The sequence below is a fragment of the Dipodomys spectabilis genome, unplaced genomic scaffold (genome assembly GCF_019054845.1).
Source record: "Dipodomys spectabilis isolate Male_0828 unplaced genomic scaffold, ASM1905484v1 ptg000030l, whole genome shotgun sequence".
NCBI lineage: Eukaryota > Metazoa > Chordata > Mammalia > Rodentia > Heteromyidae > Dipodomys > Dipodomys spectabilis.
Window position 1 is genome coordinate 2,611,751 of NW_024870707.1, and position 24,842 is coordinate 2,636,592.

The 24,842-nt window shown below is 38.3% G+C and overlaps 2 protein-coding genes and 1 pseudogene across 2 annotated transcripts; all 3 read left to right on the forward strand.

The window, feature by feature from the left end:
* The first annotated feature begins 1,697 nt into the window (after window positions 1–1,697).
* LOC122105092 (olfactory receptor 4A47-like) lies at window positions 1,698–2,630 on the forward strand. The gene has a single exon (XM_042676201.1). It carries the CDS (start codon window positions 1,701–1,703, stop codon window positions 2,628–2,630), a length of 930 nt encoding a protein of 309 aa, XP_042532135.1. The 5' UTR covers window positions 1,698–1,700.
* Window positions 2,631–15,875: 13,245 nt separating this feature from the next.
* On the forward strand, window positions 15,876–16,525 carry LOC122104689 (annotated as a pseudogene).
* Window positions 16,526–22,898: 6,373 nt separating this feature from the next.
* Window positions 22,899–23,828, forward strand: LOC122105051 (olfactory receptor 4A47-like). Its single transcript, XM_042676149.1, has one exon. The coding sequence runs from the start codon at window positions 22,899–22,901 to the stop codon at window positions 23,826–23,828; it is 930 nt and encodes a 309-aa protein (XP_042532083.1).
* Window positions 23,829–24,842: the final 1,014 nt, after the last annotated feature.

Below are 24,842 nucleotides of genomic sequence, written 5' to 3' on the forward strand. Positions count from 1 at the left end.
CAAAGTGTCTGACAACATTGTCACCCATTGTTGATGGTCATTTTGGAGATGAAGTCTCACAAACTCTTCTGGCTGGGCTGGCATCAAATCATGATTATCCATATTTCAGGCTCCTCAGTAGGTTGGATTACAGGCATGAACCACCAGCATCCAGACAAATGACATTTAAATTTTTTTAATGTTTTCTATTGTAAAAATAGTGTACAGAGGATTACAGTTACATGAGTAAGGTAATGAGTACACTTTCTCCTTTGTTTATCCCCTACCATCCCTTCTCTCCCCACCACCCCAACATTTTTTATTTTTTAAGAAGGGAAATTTGAATCCAGGTAGAACGCCACATAAACCTGAAGTTGATCACATACAAGCCAAGTAAAGGATCTGGAATAGTTCCTTCCTCAGAGTTTTCTAGAGGACATTGTCTCTACATTGATTTCTGTTGTTTCAATCACTTAGCTTCTGCTTTTCTGAAGAAGCACCATCAATAAGTATTAGCTTTTGGTCCTAGAAAGTGGTGAACATATAAAAATATATAAAAATGTGGGCATGTTGCTGGATTTAGGTAATAAGTAGATGATGAAAATGTTTGGGGAGTAATGGAAGAAAATCCTAGTTGGCTAGATGGTATAAATACTGATTTGGAAAGACAATTCTTGTGAAGGCTCAGAAGGAAAAAGGAGAGATACAGAAAAGATTTCTATAGATTTAAAGAACTCATCTATCATCATAAAAGGAATGTTCCTAGAAGCATTGAATGCTAACCTGGTTGTGGTAGGAAAATGTGGAAATGAGGAAAATGTTCTTGTAAAGCAATGGAATGATTGTAATTGTGCTAGTTGCACTAGCAACTATGAGGACATTTTTTTCTATAGATATTTTCATAATGGCTTATACAATGTGAATTTGTAAAGATCTTTCCCGAGTCTTCATAGCTATTTAGACTGTGTCACATTTTATACTTGTGATTCTATACACAAGGTATCTTTTCATGGAATTCCTTTATCATTTTCTTTTTTAAATAAGATGTTATTGTGAAAATACTGTATAGACGGGTTACAGTTACGTGAGCAAGGTACTGAGTACATTTCTTATCAAGCAATGTTGCTTTCATTCTCTTTTGTTGTGTCACTTCTTTAAATTTAACTATTTTATCTTCAAAGAATGCCTCTCAGTTTCTAGTGATTTAAAAAACTCTAGCACTAGGAATCTATACTACAGAATAGAAAGTATATTTATGCTGATGTATGTTGAATTGATTTTTAGCAGGACTCATCATTGTCCATATATCATTTAGGCAGGGAGAAATTGTCCTATTCAACTTAATAATCCAGATAGTTGTAGCAGGTAGTATGTCACAAGTGGATTACTTTTCTATTTCAGGTGTTTTATTCTATAAGTGGTTTTACAAGGAGGTTACAATTTATTATGTCCATTTGTGTGTACAATGCATCTTAATCTGCAACAGTCCTTCCATTGGTCTACTTCCCTACCCATTTCCCTACCAGACACCAAATTTCCCAGTTCCTATTTCACATATGTTCATTGAGTATTAAGACTGTATTCATCTACCACACTCTTTTCTATTCATCACTTATAGTGAATGATTAGAAATTATGATTCTTATTTTTTCTAAGGATGTTTGCAATGTTTTATAGGTAAGCTGCTTTGCATATCTGAAATCAGAATCACAAACAGAATAGATGGAACCAAGGAACAACGTTACTTACTTCATCCTGCTGGGCCTCACTCAGAACCCGAGAGAACAGAAAGTACTTTCTGTCATCTTTTTGCTCTTCTACATTTTGACAGTTCTGGGAAATCTTCTCATTGTTGTGACTGTAAATCTCAGTAAGACCCTCGATTCACCCATGTACTTCTTCCTTGCTAGCTTATCTTTTGTCGATATTATTTACTCATCATCTATTTCACCTAAGTTGATTTCAGACATGTTCTTTGGGGAGAAAACCATCTCCTTCAAGTTCTGTATGATTCAGCTCTTCACAGAACACCTTTTTGGTGGATCAGAGGTAACTCTTCTCTTGGTGATGGCTTTGGATCGCTATGTGGCCATTTGTAAGCCTTTACATTATTTGGTTATCATGAAGAAATGGGTGTGTGTTGTGTTGCTGGTAGTGTCTTGGTTTGGGGGATTTTTGCACTCAATAATTCAACTTATCACGATTTATGGGCTCCCGTTCTGTGGCCCCAACATCATTGATCATTTTATGTGTGACATGTATCCTTTATTGGAACTTGTCTGCATTGATACCTATGTCACTGGTATCTTAGTGGTGGCCAATGGAGGACTGATGTGTGTGATTATTTTCACACTCCTGCTCATCTCCTATGGTGTCATCTTGCATTCTCTAAAGAACCTTAGTAAGGAAGGGAGGCGGAAAGCTCTCCTCACCTGTGGCTCTCACATCACTGTGGTTTTCTGCTTCTTCATTCCCTGCATTTTCATATATGCAAGACCTGCTAAGACTTATCCTATTGATAAATCATTTAGTGTATTTTATACTGTCTTAACCCCTATGCTCAACCCATTAATCTACACTCTGAGAAACAAAGAGATGACAAATGCAATGAAGAAGCTCTGGAGAAGGAAAGTTACATCAAGTGTTACATGAATAACTATGTCACCCACCACTATCAGAGTCCTTTGACAATAATGCTGTCTCCTCAGGATTCATATTGTATTTTTATTTTTTGGTGCTGGTGTTGGGTCTTGAATTTATAGCCTGGACAGTATCCTCAAGTTTTTGCTCAAGGTTAACATTTGACCATTGAGCAACAGCTCCACTTTCAGCTTTTGGGTGATTACTTGGAGAGGGGAGTCTAACAAATTTTCTTGCTTGGGCTGGCTTGAATGATGATTGTCTGGTCTCAGCCTCCTCAGTAGCTAAGATTACATGTGAGAGCCATCTGAAATTTGATGGTAAGTTCCCTTCCCTCTATAGCATTTCTGAAAAATACAGTTAATGTAAACTATGTTGGTGTGTTAATACATTTCCCTATTATAATATAAATATGATAATGTCTTGTATATAATTTGTACCTGGAAAAGCTTAATGCAGTTATATACGGGATAAAGTAATAGTATATCAGAAATTTTTACAATGAAATCTTATATTTCAGTATGTTTTATTTGTGAAACTTATTCCAGTGGCTTCTCCTTATATGAACTCTCACTTCTTTGAGCAATATTTGATTATCTAAAGTCTTTAAACTCCTGGCCAAAGAATAAAATGTTCTTCCCAGGAATTGTAATCCATGTATGTGCTCATTTGATTTTCTTGTTTATGTATTTCATTTCCATTTGTATTGACTACTGCTTAGAAATCCATTATGGGTATTGAAGAATAATGACTACATGGTTTATATCTTAGCTCATTTGTATGAAGTGACCATGAGGAAATTGGTTCAATGAGATATAATTTTTGGGAGAAGATTGGCATATCATGTTTTGTTTTAATAGCTGGAAATTATTTTCATCTGCATCTTGGATCAAAGGCTAAATGTATCTCCAAGGAGAATAATATGGACATTTGCCTTTTCTAATATCCCTATTAGCTTTATGTAATGTTCATGCTAGCTGCTTGGGAAAATTAGTTCAAAGTTACATAAAGAAAATTTTTTTTTTTTGGGTCCAGTTGTGGGGCCTGAACTCTGGACCTGTGCGCTGTCCCTCAGCTCTTCAGCTCAAGGCTAGCGCTCTACCACTTGAGCCACAGCACAACTTCTGGCTTTTTTCTTTTTGCTTATGTGGTGCTGAGGAATCGAACCCAGGGCCTCAGGCATGCAAGGCAAGTGCTCTACCACTGAGCCACTTTCCCAGACCCCATAAAAAAGATTTCTTGCTAGTGTTATGGCATATTAGTATTCATCATATTAGTGGTTTTCATAGAGTTGTAATAGGTCATGTTCTCTTTTTATCATTATGTGAACTTCAATGGTTTTATCCATGTGACCAGTGCTTGAGTATAGACAAAAATGTGAAAAGACTTTGTTTGAAAGATACATGCATTCTCCTGTTGAAATCAGGAAAGCAACTCCATTCCTAATAGCCCCACAAAAAATAAAATACCTAGGAATTAACTTAACCAAAGAAATGAAGGACTTCTATGATGAAAACTTTAAAAACCCGAAAAAGGAAATCAAAACATAACTTAGAAAGTGGCAAAAACTCCCATGCTCCTGGATTGGAAGGGTCAACATCGCGAAAATGGCAATACTTCCCAAGACTATCTACAAATTCAATGCGATGCCTATCAATATTCCAACCTCATTCTTCAAGGAAATAGAAGAGGCAATCCAAAAATTCATATGGAACAATAAAAGACCCCGAATAGCAAAAACATTCCTCAACAGAAAGAACAGTGCTGGAGGAATATCAATACCAAATTTCAAACTCTACTACAATGCCATAGCAATCAAAACAGCTTGGTACTGGCACAAGAACAGACCTCAGGACTAATGCAATAGAATTGAAAACCCAGAAATTAACCCACAGATCTTTAGCCATCTAATCTTTGATAAGGGAGCTAAAAAAAATAGAATGGAAGTAAGACAGCCTCTTCAGTAAATGGTGTTGGCAAAATCGGTTAATCACCTGTAGAAAACTAAAGCTATATCCTATCTATCACCCTGCACCAGAATCAACCCCAAATAGATCAAAGACCTCGGAGTCAAAGCAGACACTCTGAAAACATTACAGGACGGAATAGGAGAAACCCTAGGTATCCTTGGCACAGGCTGAAATGTTCTTAATAGAGACCCAGAAACACAACAAATCCAAGAAAGGTTGGACAAATGGGATTGCATGAAATTTCAGAGCTTCTGCCTGGCAAAGGGCATAGCTAGCAAGATCAATAGAAAGCCCATGGATTGGGAGAAGATCTTCACTAGCCAAACAACAGATAAGGGTCTCATATGTAAAGTATACTTGGAGCTCAAAAATTTAACCACATCCTCAAAGAAACAACTGCCCAATAAATAAGTGGGCTAAAGACTTAAAGAGAACTTTCTCTGAAGAGGAAATAAGAATGGCCAGTAGACACAGGAAGAAATGTTCAACTTCTCTAGCCACAAAAGAAATGCAAATCAAAACAGCATTAAGATTCCACCAGTTAGAATGGCTATAGTCAAGAACTCTAATAACAACAGATGCTGGAGGGGATGAGGACAGAAGGGAGCCCTACTGCATTGTTGGTGGGAGTGTAAACTTGTTCAACTACTTTGGAAAGTAGTATGGAGGTTCCTCAAAAGACTCCACATAGAGCTCCCCTATGACCCAGCAATCCACTTTTGGGCATTTACCCAAATGATCACAAACAAGACCTTACTAAAGCTACCAGCACAACTATGTTTATTGCAGCATTATTTACCATAGCTAAGATATGGAAGCAAGCCAGATGTCCCTCAGTAGATGAATGGATCAAGAAAATGTAGTATATAAACACAATAGAATTCTATTGCCTCCATCAGGAAGAATGACATTGCCCTTTTGTTAGGAAATGGAAAGACTTGGAAAAACTTCTATTAAGTGAAGTAAGCCAGGCCCAAAGAAACATAGGTCCCATGGTTTCCCTTATTTGCAATATCTAGTATATGTCTGAGACAAGGAGAAAAGGTCAGATAAGATGATGTTAAGCGAAATGAACCCCAAGATAAGGACACAAATGGTTTTTTTTCTTGCTATTGCATCTAAGGTATTTAGAAGGCACCTCATGATTTTTTTGTTGCTTTGTATGTCCCTCCTCCATGGTATAACCCCTGTTTTTTATGTATTTGATGTTGGTATAATTTGTGAAGGGGAAGGGAAAACAAATTGTTTAAACAAGAGTACAGGTTGACCCTTTGCAACGAGTTGTACAAGACGCTATGCCAAAAAATGAACTTTACTGGGCTGGGAAGGTGGCTCAGTGGTAGAGCGCTTGCCTTGCATGCCTGAGGCCCTGGGTTCAATTCTTCAGCACCACATAAGCAAAAAGAAAAAAGCTGGAAATGGCGCTGTGGCTCAAGTGGTAGAGTGCTAGCCTTGAGCTGAAGAACTGAGGGACAGTGCCCAGGCCCAGAGTTCAGGCCCCAGGACCGGACCTAAAAAAAAAAAAAATGAACTTTACAATTTAGGCAGGGGGTGAGGGGGTGGGCAGGGAGTGAAGTTATGGAGATGGGAGGGAAGTGATGGTAGGAGAAAAACAAAGGAGGAAACAACAATGCTTGATAAGAAATGTACTCATTACCTTGGTCTTGTAACTGTAACCCCTCCTCTGTACAGTATTCTCACAATAAAAAAACTTATTAAAAAAAGAACTTGTCATCTTACTTTGAAAATACCAAAAAAATCAACAGAATAGTTAAAGGTAGGGTTACACTTACAAAGTTGCAGATTATTGTTTTATGAAAAAATTATCCAGTCTGAAAGCTTTATTTACAATGTGAAAAATAGACTTATTTGTGCTTACATTTAGAAAATATCTCCAATTCCTTTCCTTTCACATCACCTATGGATTTGCACTTCGAATTTGCTGCTTTTGGATTTTAGACATTGAAGTTGTGTTTTTAGATCTTTGAGTATTTAGGGAGACTTCCCGATTAAAATAATATCCCATTTTTGTTTCTCTTTTTCATCCATCACTGCACAGGTTTAGGTATGTATGCAAGATGTTGATGCAGTAGTCAGTTAGCCATGGGTTACTTTTGGTCAGTTGAAAATCTTTGTTAAAAGTCATGCTAATGAATGCAAATATGCTAAGAACTCATAAAGACTAGGACGAAATGAATCAAATGATAGCTACTTCGAAGTCTGAACCTGACTCAGATAAAGTAATTGCCACAGGCAGAAATGCATGATCAAATACTATCTGAGTCACCTGATAAAAATCCAACTCAGATTTGAGATTTAATGAGAGACCCATAAATGGTGACATCCTTGGAGAAATGTATGACAAGACCTCCACCAGTTCAAGATCATAGCATAGAAATGAAGGCTCCAGTATAGATACTACTGCTTTTGTTGTAAACATATTATAAAGTTACTCTTCACATACATAGCAACTAGAAAGACAGAATGCATATTAGCTAATATATTTAAGGTTTATTGACAACATTATATGGCTTCATACAAGAAGAAATCTTCTCCATACATGTTTGCAGATGTGCACCTTAAAAAGTAGTACAGCGAGAGTTCCAGGAAGATGGCGGAGGAGAAGCTGGAATCTGAACAAGCTCTTGCATAGAAAACAGTTTCAGAGTTCCAGTGAACAGTCCCAAGCCAGAGAATCACACCAAGTGTGCCATCACAGGACAGAGAGTTAGTCAAGAGAGGGGAAGCCAAGCAGACACATCTGAGCGCCTGCCAGCAGCTGCTGCTGCAGATGCAGGGTCGCGGCAGTGACCACCGCCGCGGGGGCACACCTGAGACACAGTCTGGGACGAAGGAGCCAGACGCAGCGGATGAGCGGATTCTACTCAACACCAGCAGGAACCGACAAGGAGCGGACAACTTCATCCTGCACTTTGCAGACCAGAGACGACCCGGGATCCAAGACTCGGCATGAGTAGAAGCCCGACTTCCTCACTCCTTCTCAGGGAGCAGAGGAGGGAAGGCCACCCCTCCCCCCCCCCAGCACCGGTGATCTCCATCTTGGATACCGACAAAGCTCGGAGGAGCGGCTAGCTCCAGCTCAGGCCTTGGAATAAAACTAGTCATTTAGCAGGTCACAAGAACTTAACGGCAAAGTGACCTCACAGACTCAGTTCCATCCAGGGAAAAGTCACCCAGCTCAGGCGCCAGCCATTGGAGTGGCTCTCCTCACCGGGTAACCAGAGCCAGAGGCTGCCCCTCCTTCTAGCAGCCACCACAATCAATTGAAAAACAGAAACCCTGAGAATGGCTCCAGGCTGGGTGCTGTGAGTTTTTTTTTCACAAAATAGCCCCAGGGAAAAGCTACTGTTTGTTGAAAGGCCTCAACTCTACCCAGAACATAGCCTCATCACTGCATCCCCCTCTTTTGTGATTCTCAAAGCAGATCACCCTCCCAGTAATATAACCTGGGAGGGGGATCTCAAAATCTTGGGTAAAGCAGAGCATTTTTCTGCCTGTTCCAACAAACTGACTTAAGAAACCAATCAAGCCACAGGACCTCAAGCTGACCAGAGACTCCAACCAGACTCTGGTTACAGACAAAAGGGAGATACAGGACTCTTCCCACCCCTCCCAAAAAAAAAAAAAAATCAAAGAACTTTTTTTTTTCTTCTTCTTTTCTTTTTTTTCTTTTTTTTGTTTTGTTTTTTTTTTCGTTTTTTGTTACCTTATAGATATAAAAAATTTTTTTTTGCTTTTCTAAAATTTTTATTAATCTTTAATTTTTGCCTCTTCTGAAAAAATAATTGTTTTCCATTAACTTTTGTTTTTCTTTTCTCCTCTTATAATTTTTATTTTAGGAATACGTGAATGTGTGTTTTCCTTTCTTTTTTTGTCTTCTTTCTCTTTTTCTTTCATTCTTAATTATCTTTTTGTTTTTTGTCTAGCTCTACTGAACTTCTGATCTTTTCTTCTCACTTTCCTATCCTTTCCATCTTTTCCTCTTTGTTCTTCTTTATGTGACTTAACTCTTGTCCTGCACATCCTCAGATAAACCCGTAGTTAACCAGTAGACCCTACCCCCCATTGTGTACACACTTAATCCACAAACTTATTACTCAATTCAAAACCTCTGAGACTTAAATTCATTAATAGCAGTACTACCTCTTTATACCTATATAATATTTTAAGCATTTTTTTAAAGTTTTTCTCATCTCCTCTATGTCCCTCCCTTTCTCTCAACATATTCATATTCCTCTATAAATAGATGGTCTTTAATCTCTAAAATAACATTAATTTTTACGTTTCTATTTTTTTTTCTGGTCTCTTTTCATTCCCCTTTCCCTTTCTTCTTTTTCTCTCTCTACTTGCATCCTACCCAACCTATTTCCTGCATTGTGATTAGGACATAGTTAACTCTCCCTGTGCCTCCCCACACCAATCTATTCCTATTTTTTACCCACATCTCTCCCTAACCCTAATAATTTCTGGTTTTCCAAATTCTTCTCTGCGGTTCGAAGCCCTTTAACATATAGTTGTTTGATGTCGAATAGATGTATCTGTTGAACTAGATTGTATCTGTAGACTATTGACTGTACAAATGCAAACTTTGGTTGATGGTTGCCTTAAGATAGTGTTCTAGCACAAAACTGGTGCTATCTTCATCTCAAATGGGCAGAGTAAGCCGGAAAAACACAAGAAAAATGGCAAATTCGGGTATCTCAATTCCCAATCTTGATAATCAGGGGTTAGAACAGAAAATGAATAATCCAGAGGAGAGTTCCCAAACAGCTCTACAAACACTGCTGGCAAACATGATAAATGAAAAGCTTGACAACGTACAAATGACTCTGTATGAGCGTGATAGGGAGAGAGAGGAGGCATCCCAGAAGTTTATACAGGAATATCATAAGCGTGAGGAAGCTGCTCAAAAACTGATACAGGATTTGAGTGAACAACTTGAGAATACTCAAAGAGAAAGGGAGGAATGGCGTGAGCAGGCTGAGAACACTCAAAGAGATCTGCAGGAATCCCACGAACGGGAGGAAGCTAATCAAAGAGTAATACAGGAATTGAGAGACCAGGTAGAGAACACACAAAGATCACTAAAGGCATTCATGGAATCCATTAACAAAGAGCTGAAGGAAGTCAGGGAGACCACAAAGGGAATGCTGAATGGAACCCAACAGAAGGAATGGGAGCCCAAAGAAACCATAACCAATCAACTAAGCGATTTGAGGACAAACACTGAACACCAAATTAAGGAAGTAAAGAACTTCATACAAGACCTAAAACAGAGCTTCAACAAAGAACTTGAAGCCATCAAAGCTGACCAACTAGAAGGAAAAGAGATAAAAAACAAAGTAGAGAGTCTTGACAGCAGGTTAGACCATGCGGAAGATCGAATCTCAGGGATTGAAGACAGCCTAGATATTATAGAGAAAGAACATACAACCATCCAAGACAAGTCCAAGAAATATGATAGATCTATCCAACACCTGGAAGACACCATCAGAAGGCCTAATCTAAGGATAATGGGTGTAGAGGAGCACCTAGAAACAGAAGTTAATGGTCTAGGAAATTTGTTTAACAGGATCCTAGCAGAGAACTTCCCAAACATGCAAAAAGATAGGCCTGTCCAGATACAAGAAGCCTTTAGAACCCCAAATAGACCAGACCAGAATAGGACAGCCCACCGCCACATTATAATCCACACAGGATCAACTCAGAACAAGGAAAAGATCCTTAAAGCTGTCAGAGAGAAAAGGGTAATCACTTATAAAGGGAAACCAATTAGAATCACCTCAGATTTCTCAGCAGAGACAATCAAAGCAAGAAGAGCCTGGAATGATGTATGCCATGCCCTAAAAACAAACAACTATCAACCAAGAATACTTTACTCAGCTAAACTCTCCTTCATAACTGAAGGCCAAATAAAAACCTTCCATAGCAAAGAAAAATTGAAACAATACATCTCCACCAAACCAGCCCTAAAAAAGATTCTTAAAGATGTCCTACACATAGAAAACCAACAAGACCGCAATAAAGGCCAAGAAACTGCACCCAAACTGAGAATCCAAGAACCATAGGAAGAACCCAGTTTTCGCAGCCCCCAAGAAGGTAGATAACATGGCAGGAACTCCCAAATACCTCTCAGTCCTATCTCTTAATGTTAACGGACTGAACTCTCCAATTAAGCGACATAGACTGTCTAGTTGGATTAAAAAACAAGACCCTTCTATCTGCTGCCTTCAGGAGTCACACCTTGCCCATAAAAACAAACACATTTTCAATGTTAAAGGCTGGAACAAAATCTACCAAGCAAACGGACCGCATAAACAGGCGGGAGTTGCAATCCTAATATCAGATAAAATAGACTTCAAATTAAAATTCATGAAAAGAGATAAAGAAGGTCGCTACATACTAATTAAAGGATCTCTCCTTCAGGAGGATATTACAATTCTAAATATCTATTCGCCAAAAAATGGAGCACCCAAATTTATCAAAGAAACACTACTTTCCCTCAAATCCCATATAGATCCAAAGACATTAATTGTTGGGGATTTTAACACACCACTCTCTCCACTAGATAGATCAACTCGGCAAAAACTCAACAGAGAAACCGCAGATCTAAACAGCTGCATAGATCAACTAGACTTAACAGACATTTATCGAACATTTCACCCAGCAGCATCAGAATACACGTTTTTCTCAGCAGCACATGGAACGTTTTCTAAAATAGACCACATTTTAGGCCACAAAGCAAACTTGTCTAAATTCAGAAACATTGAAGTTATACCTTGCATTCTCTCTGACCACAAGGGAATAAAATTGGAACTCAACACCAAAAGCCACCAAAGAAAGTCCGGTATCACATGGAGGCTGAACAACACACTGCTGAATCATGAGTGGGTCATGGAAGAGATTAGAAAGGAAATTCAAATGTTCATGCTATTCAACAAAAATGAACACACAAAATACCAGCTCCTCTGGGACACAGCAAAGGCAGTACTCAGAGGCAAGTTTATAGCTCTGAGCTCCTACATCAACAAATTGGAGAGATCTGAAACTAACAATTTAATGACACATCTAAACCTCCTTGAAAAAGAGCAGCAAGATAAACCCCAATCCAGTAGACGGAAAGAAATAATCAAAATTAAATCAGAATTAAATGAATTAGAATCCAAAAAAACTATAGAAAGAATCAACAAAACAAAGAGTTGGTTCTTTGAAAAACTTAACAAAATTGACAGACCCTTAGCAAATCTTATCAGAAAAAGAAGAGAACACACCCAAATTAATAAACTCAGAGATGAGAATGGAAACATCACCACGGAAACAACCAAGATTCAGAACATTATAAGGGAATACTTCTCAAAACTTTATGCTAATAAGTTTGAGAACTTGACAGAAATGGACCTCTTCCTAGCAAATATTGACATGCCAAAACTAAACCAAGATGAGTTAAACTATCTTAACAGGCCCATATCAAGCATTGAAATAGAAACAGCAATAAGAGACCTCCCAGCTAAGAAAAGTCCAGGACCAGATGGTTTTACAGCGGAATTTTACAAGGCCTTCAAAGCAGAGCTCACACCAATTCTCCAACTCTTCAATGAAATTGAAAGAGAAAGCTCACTACCGAACACATTCTATGAAGCCATCATAACCCTCATCCCAAAACCAGGCAGGGACTCATCAAAGAAAGAGAACTATAGACCCATTTCTTTGATGAACATTGATGCAAAATTTCTCAACAAAAATTTGGCCAACCGACTTCAACAATTCATCCAAAAAATCATACACCACGATCAAACAGGATTCATTTCAGGGATGCAAAGCTGGTTCAATATACGCAAATCAATTAATATTATTCATCACATCAACAGGAGCAAGAATAAGAACCACATGGTTATCTCAATAGACGCAGAAAAAGCATTCGACAAGATCCAACACCCCTTTATGATGAAGGTTTTGGAAAAATTAGGAATCCATGGAACATTCCTCAATACAATAAAGGCTGTATATGACAAACCTACAGCCAGCATTATACTCAATGGTGAAAAACTAAAGCCATTTCCTCTTAACTCAGGAACAAGACAAGGATGCCCACTCTCTCCACTTCTCTTCAATCTAGTATTAGAATGCCTAGCTACAGCAATAAGACAAGATGCAGACATAAAGGGGATCCAAATAGGGAAAGAAGAAATAAAACTCTCCCTCTTTGCAGATGACATGATCTTGTATTTAAAGAATCCCATAGACTCCACTCCCAAATTACTCAAGCTGATTCAAAACTTTGGCAAAGTAGCAGGTTATAAAATTAACCCCCCAAAATCAATGGCTTTTCTGTATGCCAACAATGAGAAAAGTGTGGCTGAAATTAGGAAAGCAACTCCATTTGTAATAGCCCCACAAAAAATAAAATACCTAGGAATTAACTTAACTAAAGAAGTGAAGGACCTCTATGATGAAAACTTTAAAATCTTGAAAAGGGAAATCAACACAGAACTTAAAAAATGGCAAAACCTCCCATGCTCCTGGATTGGAAAGATTAACATCGTGAAATGGCAATACTTCCCAAGGCTATCTACAAATTCAACGCAATACCTATCAAAATTCCACCCTCATTCTTCAAGGAAATAGAAGAGGCAATCCAAAAATTCATATGGAACAATAAAAGACCCCGAATAGCAAAAACGCTCCTCAATGGAAAGAACACTGCTGGAGGAATATCAATACCAAATTTCAAACTCTACTATAAAGCCATAGTAATCAAAACAGCTTGGTATTGGCATAAGAACAGACCTCAGGACCAATGGAATAGAATTGAAAACCCAGAAATGAACCTACAGACCTATAGCCATCTAATCTTCGATAAGGGAGCTAAAACAATAGAATGGAAGACAGACAGCCTCTTCAGTAAATGGTGCTGGCAAAACTGGTTAACTACATGTAGAAAACTAAAGCTAGATCCTTATATATCACCCTGCACCAGAATCAACTCCAAATGGATCAAAGACCTTGAACCCAAAGCAGACACTCTGAAAACATTACAGGATGGAATAGGAGAAACCCTGGGTCTCCTTGGTTCAGGCTGAAATTTTCTGAATAGAGACCCGGAAACACAGCAAATCAAAGAAAGGTTGGACCAATGGGATTGTATAAGGTTGCAGAGCTTCTGCAGGGCAAATGACATAGCTAGCAAGATCAATAGAAAGCCCACAGACTGGGAGAAGATCTTTACTAGCCATACAACGGACAAGGGTCTCATATCTAAAATATACTTGGAACTCAAAAAATTAAACCACCCAACAACAAATCCTCAAAGAAACAACTGCCCAATAAGTAAGTGGGCGAAAGACTTAAAGAGAAGCTTCTCTGAAGAAGAAAGAAGGATGGCCAATAGACACATGAAGAAATGTTCAACATCCCTAGCCATAAAAGAAATGCAAATCAAAACAACATTGAGATATCACCTCACTCCAGTTAGAACAGCAAAAATCAAGAACTCTAACAACAACAGATGCTGGAGGGGATGTGGACAGAAAGGAACCTTACTTCATTGTTGGTGGGAATGTAAACTTGTTCAACCACTTTGGAAAGCAGTATGGAGGTTCCTCAAAAGACTCCACATAGAGCTCCCCTATGACCCAGCAATCCCACTTTTGGGCATTTACCCTAATGTTTACAAACAAGACCACACTAAAGCTACCAGCACAACTATGTTTATTGCAGCATTATTTACCATAGCTAAGATATGGAACCAACCCAGATGCCCCTCAGTAGATGAATGGGTCAAGAAGATGTGGTATATATACACAATGGAATTCTATGCCTCCATCAGAAAGAATGACATTTCCCCATTTGTTAGGAAATGGAAAGGCTTGGAAAAAATTATATTAAGTGAAGTAAGCCAGGCCCAAAGAAACATAGGTCCCATGGTTTCCCTTATTTGCAATATCTAGTATAGGTATGAGTCAAGCGGAAAAAGCCAGAGAATGTGATGTTAGGAAAAGGAACCCTCAAATATGTATTTTAATGTTTTTGTCTCTTTCATGCATGTGTTTCTAACGCATATATAAGATTATTTCTTTGTTGCTTTGTATGTCCCTCCCCCACAGTGTAACCCCAGCTTTCACTATATTTGATGTCAGTATAACATGTGGAGGAGACGGGGACAAACAAGTTGTTTAAGGATTCAGGTGGACCTGTTGCAACAATGAGAAGTACAAAATGTCATGTCAAAACCATCTTTACAATGTCGGTTGGGGGGGGCAGGGGGGGTATGTTTGGGTGGGGGGGAGGGGAGAGGCTGGGAAGGGAGGTGAAGGGTAAACAAAGGAGGAGGCTGCAATGCTTGGTAAGAAATGTATGCATTATTCTGCCCATGTAATTGTAACCCCTCTGTACAGTATGTTCTCAAATAAAATAAAATTAAAAAAAAAAAGTAGTACAGCTTAACTAATTAACCAAAATGTATGAATGACATACATACTGTCTACTCTTCTCTATGGAGACACAAGGAACCCTTCAGACAACTTTGTACATGTAACCTAATCAAGAAACCTCAGGGAGGATCATCGACAAAAATGTCGGACTCATTGGAAGGAAAGCTCATTAGACACAAACTGAATGCATACTGTGGGTTCATCATACACAAGATATAAGGAAGACATACACCAGGATACAAAAGATGATAATTCTATTCATCATCTGGTGGCTGGTCTACATCCCCAGAACTCTCATTTCTGATGTAAGGTTTAGAGAAGAGTAAGAGACAACACAGGAAAACAATGGCATAGAATTTATCCTCCTGAGCCTCACTCAGGATCATGATGTGCAAAATGGAGTACCTGTACTATTTTTACCCAGCTACATTGTGACATTGGTGGGAAAGCTGCTCATTGTGGGCATGACTACCTCCAGCCCCTTCTTGGGCTCCCCAAAGTACTTCTTCCTTGCTCACCTGTCACTCGTGGATGTTGTTTATTCCACTTCCATTTCTCCCAAGATGATTACAGATTTACTCTTTGAAATAAAAGAGCGTTTCTTTCCATGCTTGCCTGGGTCAGCTTTTTAAAATTTTTTTTATTTTTATTGTGAAAATACTGTACAGAGGGGTTACAATTACATGGACAAGATAATGAGTACATTTCTTATCAAGCATTGTAGCCTCCTCCTTTGTTTCCCCTTTCCATCCCTTCCCATCCTCCTCCCGCCCCCCACGCAATCCTTCTCCTCCCCCACCAAAGTTGTAAAGTTTGTTTTCAACATAATGACTTGTATGTCTCATTGTTGCAAAGGATCAGCTTTTTATAGAGCATTTATTTGGTGGTGCTGGAGTCTTTCTTCTGGTGGTGCTGGAGTCTTTCTTCTGGTGGTGATGGCCTATGATCACTATGTGGCCATCTGTCAGCCCGTGCACTATTTGACCTCCATGAACCAAGGGGTTGCATCTTTAATGTTGGTAGTGTCTTGAGCTGGAGGATTTGGACACTCTGTGTTTCAGTTTATCTTTGTTAACAGTCTTCGTTTCTGTGGCCCCAGTGTCACTGATTGTCACATGTATCCACTGTTGGAACTTGTGTGTACTGACACCTACATCATAGGCCTCGCTGTGGTTTCCAGTGGTGGAATATGGTGGTCTTCATCCTCCTCCTCATCTCTAATGGCATCATCCTGAATCATCTGAAGACCCACAGGAGTGGAGGAGCAAAGCCCTGGCTACCTGCAGCTCCCACATCACGGTGGTTGTTCTGTTTTTGTTCCCTGTGTTTTTACGTATGTTTGACCTGTTTCCAACTTTCCTATTGATAGATCTTTAACTCTTTTCTGTACTGTTGTCACTCCTTCAATATATAACTAAGAAACTCAGAAATGAAAAATGCTACCCAAAATCTCTATTGTAACCTGTTAACTACAGAGAGAATATGAGTGTCTACATGTGGAGCAATTGTAAAGCAACAAAATGGCAGCAAATTGTAGTCCAGGATGATGTAGCTTACTCAAGAAATTCTATAAAGATGCTTGTTTTAATTCAAGTCCATCATAAAAGTTGAATTAATTTTCCTTTGAGATTAGAATGAGATCAATAAAGTATTTCTGGGGCTGGGAAGATGGCTCAGTGGTAGAGCGCTTGCCTTGCATGCTCAAGGCCCTGGGTTCGATTCTTCAGCACCACATAAGCAAAAAGAAAAAAGCCGGAAGTGGCGCTGTGGCTCAAGTGGTAGAGCGCTAGCCTTGAGCTGAAGAGTTGAGGGACAGCGCCCAGGCTCAGAGTTCAGGCCCCACGACCAGACACCCCCCCCCCCCAAAAAAATAAAATAAAGTATTTCTGGGAGATAAATGCAGCACATAAGCTTTTATCTTATTAAAAGTAAAGACAAAGCTGGCTAGGAAGGTGGATCAGTGGTAGAGCGCTTGCCTTGCATGCCTGAGGCCCTGGGTTCAATTCCTCAGCACCACATAAGCAAAAAAGAAAAAAGCTGGAAGTGGAGCCGTGGCTCAAGTGGTAGAGCGCTAGCCTTGAGCTGAAGAGCTGAGGGACAGCGCCCAGGCCCAGAGTTCAGGCCTCACGACCAGACCTTCCCCCCAAAAAAAGTAGAGACAAAGGCTAACCCCACCTTTTTAGATTTTGTCCTCAGAGACTGAAATGGGACTTAGAAGAAAGATTTGTATTCTTTTCAATTGAAGGAAACTAAAATAGATGTGAATGTGTCCAAACACATTCAATAAATTTGTGGGTGCTGCCAGTGATGATTTTTGTACAATAGTTTAATATTTTTTCATTTTTAATAGTTTAATATTTAATATTACATCAGATTCATTTGAGAGTTGTATACATACATACATACATGCATGCGTGCATACATAGCAGATAGGTTTATTTGGCCCAAGGATTTAAGTTTGTGAAGCTCATGAGCATGAAATTATCAGCAGGAGGGAGCTTTTGCAGTGTTGATAACACATGAGGTATGGAAGACATATTTAAACCACAACACCTGGCTTCCATGTTCCACATCACAGTGAGACCTATTTTACAGTTAATCAACCCTCAAGAACACAGCATTATCATCCAAAGTTCATTGTTTACACTAGGATTTATTTTAAGATTGTATTTTTCACGGGCTTAGAAATATGTATAATGACATACCTCTTTGATTAGAGTATTGTACAAATACTATATCTAGATTATTTTTGTTTCTATTTTTACCAACTAGTATATCTCCTGACAATAGCATAGACTCTGAAATGAAATAGACCCTCTTAAAAAAAAAAAGAAATAGACCCTCTTAATTACTATCAAAATAAATTAACAGAGAATTATTACTTATACAATAACTACATTTTTGATGTGTATGGGGTTAGATTTAAGGCCTTATTCTCTCGCTCAATATTAAGCTCATGTCTGCTTCTGGATTTTGTTGGCTAATTAAAGATAAGAGTCATACAGATTTGTTTGCCTTAGCTGGCTTTGAATTGAGATCTTCATATTTCAGCCTCCCGAGTAGCTAAAATTATGGGCATAAATGCATTAAAAAAATAAATTCCTCTTTCTGATGGAGGCATAGAATTCCATTGTAAGTCCATTGATGCTAAATAAAATGAACCCCAAGATACGGATACAAGAGGTTTTATCTTTGTTGCTGTTGTTTTTAATGTACTTATAATGTACTATGTGCTTTTTTTGTTTCTTTTGCATGTTCTTCTCCCATGGAATAGCCCCTGTTTTCACTGTATTTTATTCTAGTGTCCTGTATCTTATATATACATTTTTTTCTAACTTGGGGAGGGGAAGGGAAATAACAAAATGCTGAAATAAGGATTCAGGATGACATATTGTAATAATGAGATGTACAAGACAGTATGTTGAAAATGAACTTTATAACTTTGTGGGGGGGGGGAGAGGAGAGGGAGGAATTAGGGAGGTAGGGAGGGAAGGGATGGTAGGGAAAAAACAAAGGAGGGCATAACAATGCTCCATAAGAAATGAACTCATTACCTTGCTCTTATAACTGTAACTGCCTCTGTACAGTATCTTTACAATAAAAAGATAATAAGAAAAATAAATAAATAAATTCCTCTACAAACTAATGTACATAAAAAATCAAGGGATAGGTAAAAGTTAATATCATTTGTTCTGGTAAAGTAGGAAGTAGCTGATAAACATCTTATTTAACAAATTACTTGGGCTGATACTTTGGTCTTTACTGAGAATTGTTATATAGTGTTTCTGAAATTATTATTTTTTCTTTTTTCATTCTCTTGACATTAGTTATGAAATTGACCGAGTGATATCCTCACATATAGATTTTCTTTTAAAATTGGTGAGAAATCCCAATGAATTTAATTAAGCAAGAACCTGTCTTGGATATATGCCAATTGTAGGATTGGCTACAAATTTAAAACCTTCAGCAATCTTTGTCCATGTAGATGGCAGATTCTGGCCTCAGTCTAGGTGACACATTATTTCAGAAAATGCTTTAGTAGGCTTAAGGCACGATCTTAACAAGGCACAAGAATGTGACCAATTCTCAGGTGCAAGGTTTAGGTTATGCCAACACACAAGGGGAGAAGAGTTGAAGAGATAGGCTAACTAGCTTGATGAGTTATTCTTTAGTTACCAGAAAAGAATTTATGAATGAAAAGCTTCCCTGTTATAAAGGACAGCTTCTATCTTCCTATGTATACATCGGAATTGGGGGGCAGTTTTGATAAATTATCCTAATATGAAATATAGTAACTTTTCAGTTTGTACTATGTAATTCCTTTGAAATAGCTTTCAAATGCAAATAATGATTTCCTGGAATATGCACAGGATCATGGAAAATGTACGAACATAGCCATGTAGTTTCAAATACATCCTCAAGGAACCATTCATCTTCTTCTCTTCTGTGTGTATCTTGAATGGAAGACAGATCTCTAGCACCTTGAGAGTGAGGTAAAATGTCCTTCAAAATGCAAACAAGCTCCCAAAGGAGCTGGAATTTTCCATTTTTCTTATGTAAGAGGCTGACTTTCATTACATAGGAAATTATGCATTAAGAAGAATCAAAATATTGGAAAACAGCTGCAGGAAAACTTGTGCAGGTTGCAGATGATACATATGGTGAATATATTTAAAATACAGTAAAAAAAGAATTAAGAAAAATTAGAGAAGTGGAGGTTGGGAGGGAGGGGTAAGAATGTTCACAAGGGTTCGCATTGACCACAATCTATTGTAATCAGAGACTGCTTTGTTGAATGGCAAATCCTTTGTGCAACTATTTAAAGATACGTCTAGGATAATCTGAGCCAATAAGCAGAATAGCTCAATAGCTATGTACATATGACCATATAAGATAATGCTAAGAAAAATGAACTCCAAGACATGGACACAAGAAGTTGTTGTTTTTAATGTATTATGTGATTTCTTTTTCTTTTGCATGTTCATCCTCCTATGCCTTATCCTTTGTTGTCACTGTATCTGATTCTGGTACCCTGGTATTGTATATATGTTTATTTGAATAAGGGAAGGGAAGGGGAACAACAGAATGGTGAAACGAAGGACAAGCGGGAACCAATGCAACAGCGACATACACAAGACAATATGTTGGAAATGATCTGTACAACTTGGGGGTAGAGGGGGAAAGGGAAAGTAGGAGAAAAATGAGGGAAGGGGTAACAAGTTAGACAAGAAATGTACTTCTTACCTTACTTATGTAACTGTAACCCCTCTGTGTATCACCTGGACAATAAAAAAGGAAAAATGAATAGTACCCATGTTATATCTTAAGGATTATAATTCTCTCTGGAAAAGTTGAAGATTTCTGGCAAAAAGTATTTCCTTAGTGAATCTCAAAGTTTCTGCCCTGAGAGGACATGAACCCTTGGGTAGAATCTGAGCCTGTGTAAGACAGCAGGTACTCAGGGATGCCTGGAAATGTGATTTTCTTGACACAACATGATGAAGGTTTTCCATAACCACTAGTTTTATGCTTTATGCATTTGTATGTTAGGAAAAGTAAACACCCTGCAAGGTTCTCATGATTGGATTGGGTATCTGAGACTCTCAGAATTATTACTCACACATGGTGTTACATGGAACGATTTGACTTTTGTCTGTTTTTCTAAATTCTTAACTTCCAGGAAATCTGAGTATGACTCTCTGTGTGTGTGTGTGTGTGTGTGTGTGTGTGTGTGTGTGTGTATGTACATTGGTCCTGGGGCTTGAACTCTGTGCCTGGGTGCTATCCCTGAGCTTTTATTTTGCTCAAGGCTGGTGCTCTACCATTTCAGCCACAGATTCACTTCCTGTTTTCTGGTAGCTAATTGGAGATAAGAGTCTCCTGGACGTTCTTGGCCTGGCTGACTTTTTTTTCCTTTATTGTGAAAATACTGTACAAAAGGGTTACAATTACATGGGCAAGATAATGAGTACATTTCTTTTTTTTTTTTAATTTAATTTAATTTTATTTGTGAACATACTGTACAGAGGAGTTACAGTTACATGGGCAGGATAATGCATACATTTCTTACCAAGCATTGCAGCCTCCTCCTTTGTTTACCCTTCACATCCCTTCCCAGCCTCCCCCTTCCCCCCCAATCCCAATCCTTCTCCTTCCCCCCGCCCCCCCCCCCCCAGCACCAACGTTGTAAAGCTCGTTTTGGACATGACAACTTGTACTTCTCATTGTTGCAACAGGTCCACCTGTATCCTTAAACAACTGGTTTTTCCCCATCTCCTCCACAAGTTATACTGACATCAAATATAGTGAAAGCAGGGGTTATACTGTGGGGGAGGGACATACAAAGCAACAAAGAGATAATCTTATAAATGTGTTAGAAACACATGCATGAAAGAAAACAAACATTAAAATACACATCTAAGGGTTCATTTTCCTGACATCACATTATCTGACCTTTTCCGCTTGAAATGAGTACATTTCTTATCAAGCATTGTAGCTTCCTCCTTTGTTCCTACTGCCTTTGAATAGTGATTCTCAGATCTCAGCCTCCTGAGTAGCTAAGATACAGGCATGAGTCACTGAAGTGTGACCCTGACTTTGAGGGATGAGATCTTTGTGGCTGTAACCAAATTAAAACTTGGCCATTGGGATAGCATCCAATCTGGTGTGACTGCTGTCCTTATCAGAAGCAGAAATTTGGATATGTGAACAGTTAATTGGTAATTCACAAACCAAGGAGAAGGACCTAGAACAGCTCTTCTCACCAATTTTTGAAGCAACAGTGTCTATACTTGATTCTGAATTTCTAGCATATACAATTCAGAGACAACACATTGCTATTGTTTAGGCTATCTGGGTGGTGTGACTTTGTTTTAGCAAAAGATCACAGCTTATACTACTGGTGAGAGGGGGTAATAGTCATGTAAAACATGGGGGTTGCTAGGAGTAGATGTATTGGGTAGACCTGGTAGAGTTTACTAATTAATGGAAGAAAGAGCCTGTTGGTAGAAACTCAGACACTGAAAAACTGACTCTAGTAAGGAACTCAGAAAGAAAAAAGGAGAGCCACAGAGAAGGCATCTTAGTCTTAGAAAATGCATAGACCTTCATGAAAAAAGTGCTTCCAGGAATAAAAACCCTGAGATGCTTATTGTGAAGTCACAAATGGAAATGAGGAACAAGTTATTAGAAAGGGGAGGAAGAAAAATCATTTTTTTATTACTTATTCATTTATTTATGTGTTTATTGAATTCTTTTTGATTTGATGGAATTTAATTTCAGAATCTTGTCCTTTATATCCAGGTGCTCTACCCATTGAATTATGCCAATTGTTCTGACAACATTGTTTAAAAGTAGCAGCATTAGCATATAATATAGTGATTTTTGATGTATAGTCTTACTAATATTCATTATTTAGCCTGTGTGTCTAACTATGCAAATTATTTTAAATGAGTTGTTATTATTACATCTTTATGACTTTATATATCACATATAATATATATAACATATGACTTTATATATAACATAACATACAGATGATTTTATGAATAAAATATCTTTTTATAGAATTCTTTGCTTCCATCATTTCACCTCACTTCTCTGAAGTACTACTTCTTCAGAGACACTTGTTGAGTTGAACTTAATTGTCTGACTCTATATTTACATATGAATAATTTTGAGGAAGAAACCCTGTCTCACTCAGTTTAGTAACCCAAGTGTTAACAGAAGGCTGGTCGACAAAAGTATATGCTGCATATACATTATTGGTGGTTATGTGAAGAGGAAGATTATAATGCTTCTAAAAAGCTTCTCATTCTCTTATAGGTAAATGGTTGAAATCAGCTCAAGTAAGAGAATATATGGAGCCAAGGAACAATGTCACTTACTTTGTCCTCTTGGGTCTCACCCAGAATCCAAAGGAACAGAAAGTACTTTTTGTGATGTTCTCACTCTTCTACATTATGACCATGGTGGGAAATCTGCTCATTATCATGACTATTGCTTTCAGTAAGACCCTGGATTCACCCATGTACTTCTTTCTCGCTTGCTTATCTTTTGTGGATATTATTTATTCATCATCTATTTCTCCTAAGCTGATTTCAGACTTGTTCTTTGGGGAGAAAACCATCTCCTTCAAGTCTTGTATGATTCAGCTGTTTACAGAACATTTTTTTGGTGGATCAGAGATCTGTCTTCTACTGGTGATGGCCTATGACCGCTACGTGGCCATCTGTAAGCCCTTGCATTATTTGGTCATCATGAGACAAAGGGTGTGTATTTTGTTGTTAATCATGTCTTGGGTGGGAGGGTTTTTGCATTCAATAATTCAGCTCAGCACTATTTATGGGCTCCCTTTCTGTGGCCCCAATGCCATTGATCATTTTATGTGTGACATGTTCCCGTTGTTGGAACTTGTATGTGTTGACATCTATGTCACTGGTGTCTTAGTGGTGGTCAATGGAGGCCTGATGTGTGTGATTGCATTTCTGTTCTTACTGATGTCCTATGGTGTCATCTTGCACTCTCTGAAGAACCTAAGTCAGGAAGGGAGGCGGAAAGCTCTGTCCACCTGTGGCTCTCACATCACTGTGGTTGTCTGCTTCTTTGTTCCCTGTATTTTCATGTATGCAAGACCTGCTAGGACTTTCCCCATTGATAAATCATTTGCTGTGTTTTGTACTATCTTAACCCCCATGCTGAATCCATTAATCTACACTCTGAGAAATAAAGAGATGACAAATGCCATGAAGAAGCTCTGGAGAAGAAAAGTTACATCAGGTCATGAGTAAATGAGTCACCCAGCATGGTGAATTCATTGACCATAATGCTCATCTACTAAGCCAGTCTAGACCAAAATATTAAAAAAGCAGTGACGTTGGTACTTTTCAACATGCATTGTATATTGTATTCATTTACTGATATGATTATACCAATCATATACTAATATATCTTTATGTAACCTGTCATATCATAGCATGTTCTGCATCAGATCCCTCTCTTCCTTTTGATCATAAACTTATGCTAGGACCTTTTCAAAAAATTCTGTTGTAAAGGTGATGTACAGAGAAGTTGCAATTACATGTCAGGTAATGAGTGTATTTCTTTTTGAACAGTGTCACCTCATTCCCTCATTTTCTCCCAGGTTTTCCCTCCTGAACATCCCCTTCCCTCAAGTTGTATGGTTCATTTTCAACATAGTGTCTGGCCATTGCTCTATTTGTTCATCCTTTGTCCTACCATTTCTGTGCTCCCCAAACATAAACTTACAAACAAGAGAAGAGATAAGAAAACAAAAACAGCAATAAATGAAAAAAACCCTTGTTTCCATTTTGTGCAGTTCTTGATAGATATAATTTCATATTACCATAGGCACATAACTATTGAGCCTTTGTGATCATTTCCTAAGAATATCCTCCTTTAGCTTCACTGTATGAATGTCTCAAGCCCTGTATAATTTACAAGCCCTGTATAATTTATTTTATGTTTTACTCTTCAGTGTGTTTACTTGTAGATTTACAGGCACATTCTAGTTACCACAAATGAGGGAAACTATGCAAACTATGTTTCTTCAGTTCTGGCTTACTTCACTTAGTATAATTTTTTCCAAGTGCCAGAAATAAGAATGGCCAATAAACAAATGAAGAAATGTCCAACATCTCTGACCATAAAATAAAAGAAAGTCAAAACAACCTTGAGATTCCACCTCACCTCCAGTTGGAATGGTCATTATCAGAAGAAGTAACAAAGACATACTGGCAGGAATGTGGCCAAAAGGGAATGGTACTATACTGTTGTTGGGATTG

Coding starts and splice junctions, on each gene's coding strand:
- LOC122105092 (XM_042676201.1), top strand. CDS start 1,701: ATGGAACCAAGGAACAACGTTACTTACTTCATCCTGCTGGGCCTCACT.
- LOC122105051 (XM_042676149.1), top strand. CDS start 22,899: ATGGAGCCAAGGAACAATGTCACTTACTTTGTCCTCTTGGGTCTCACC.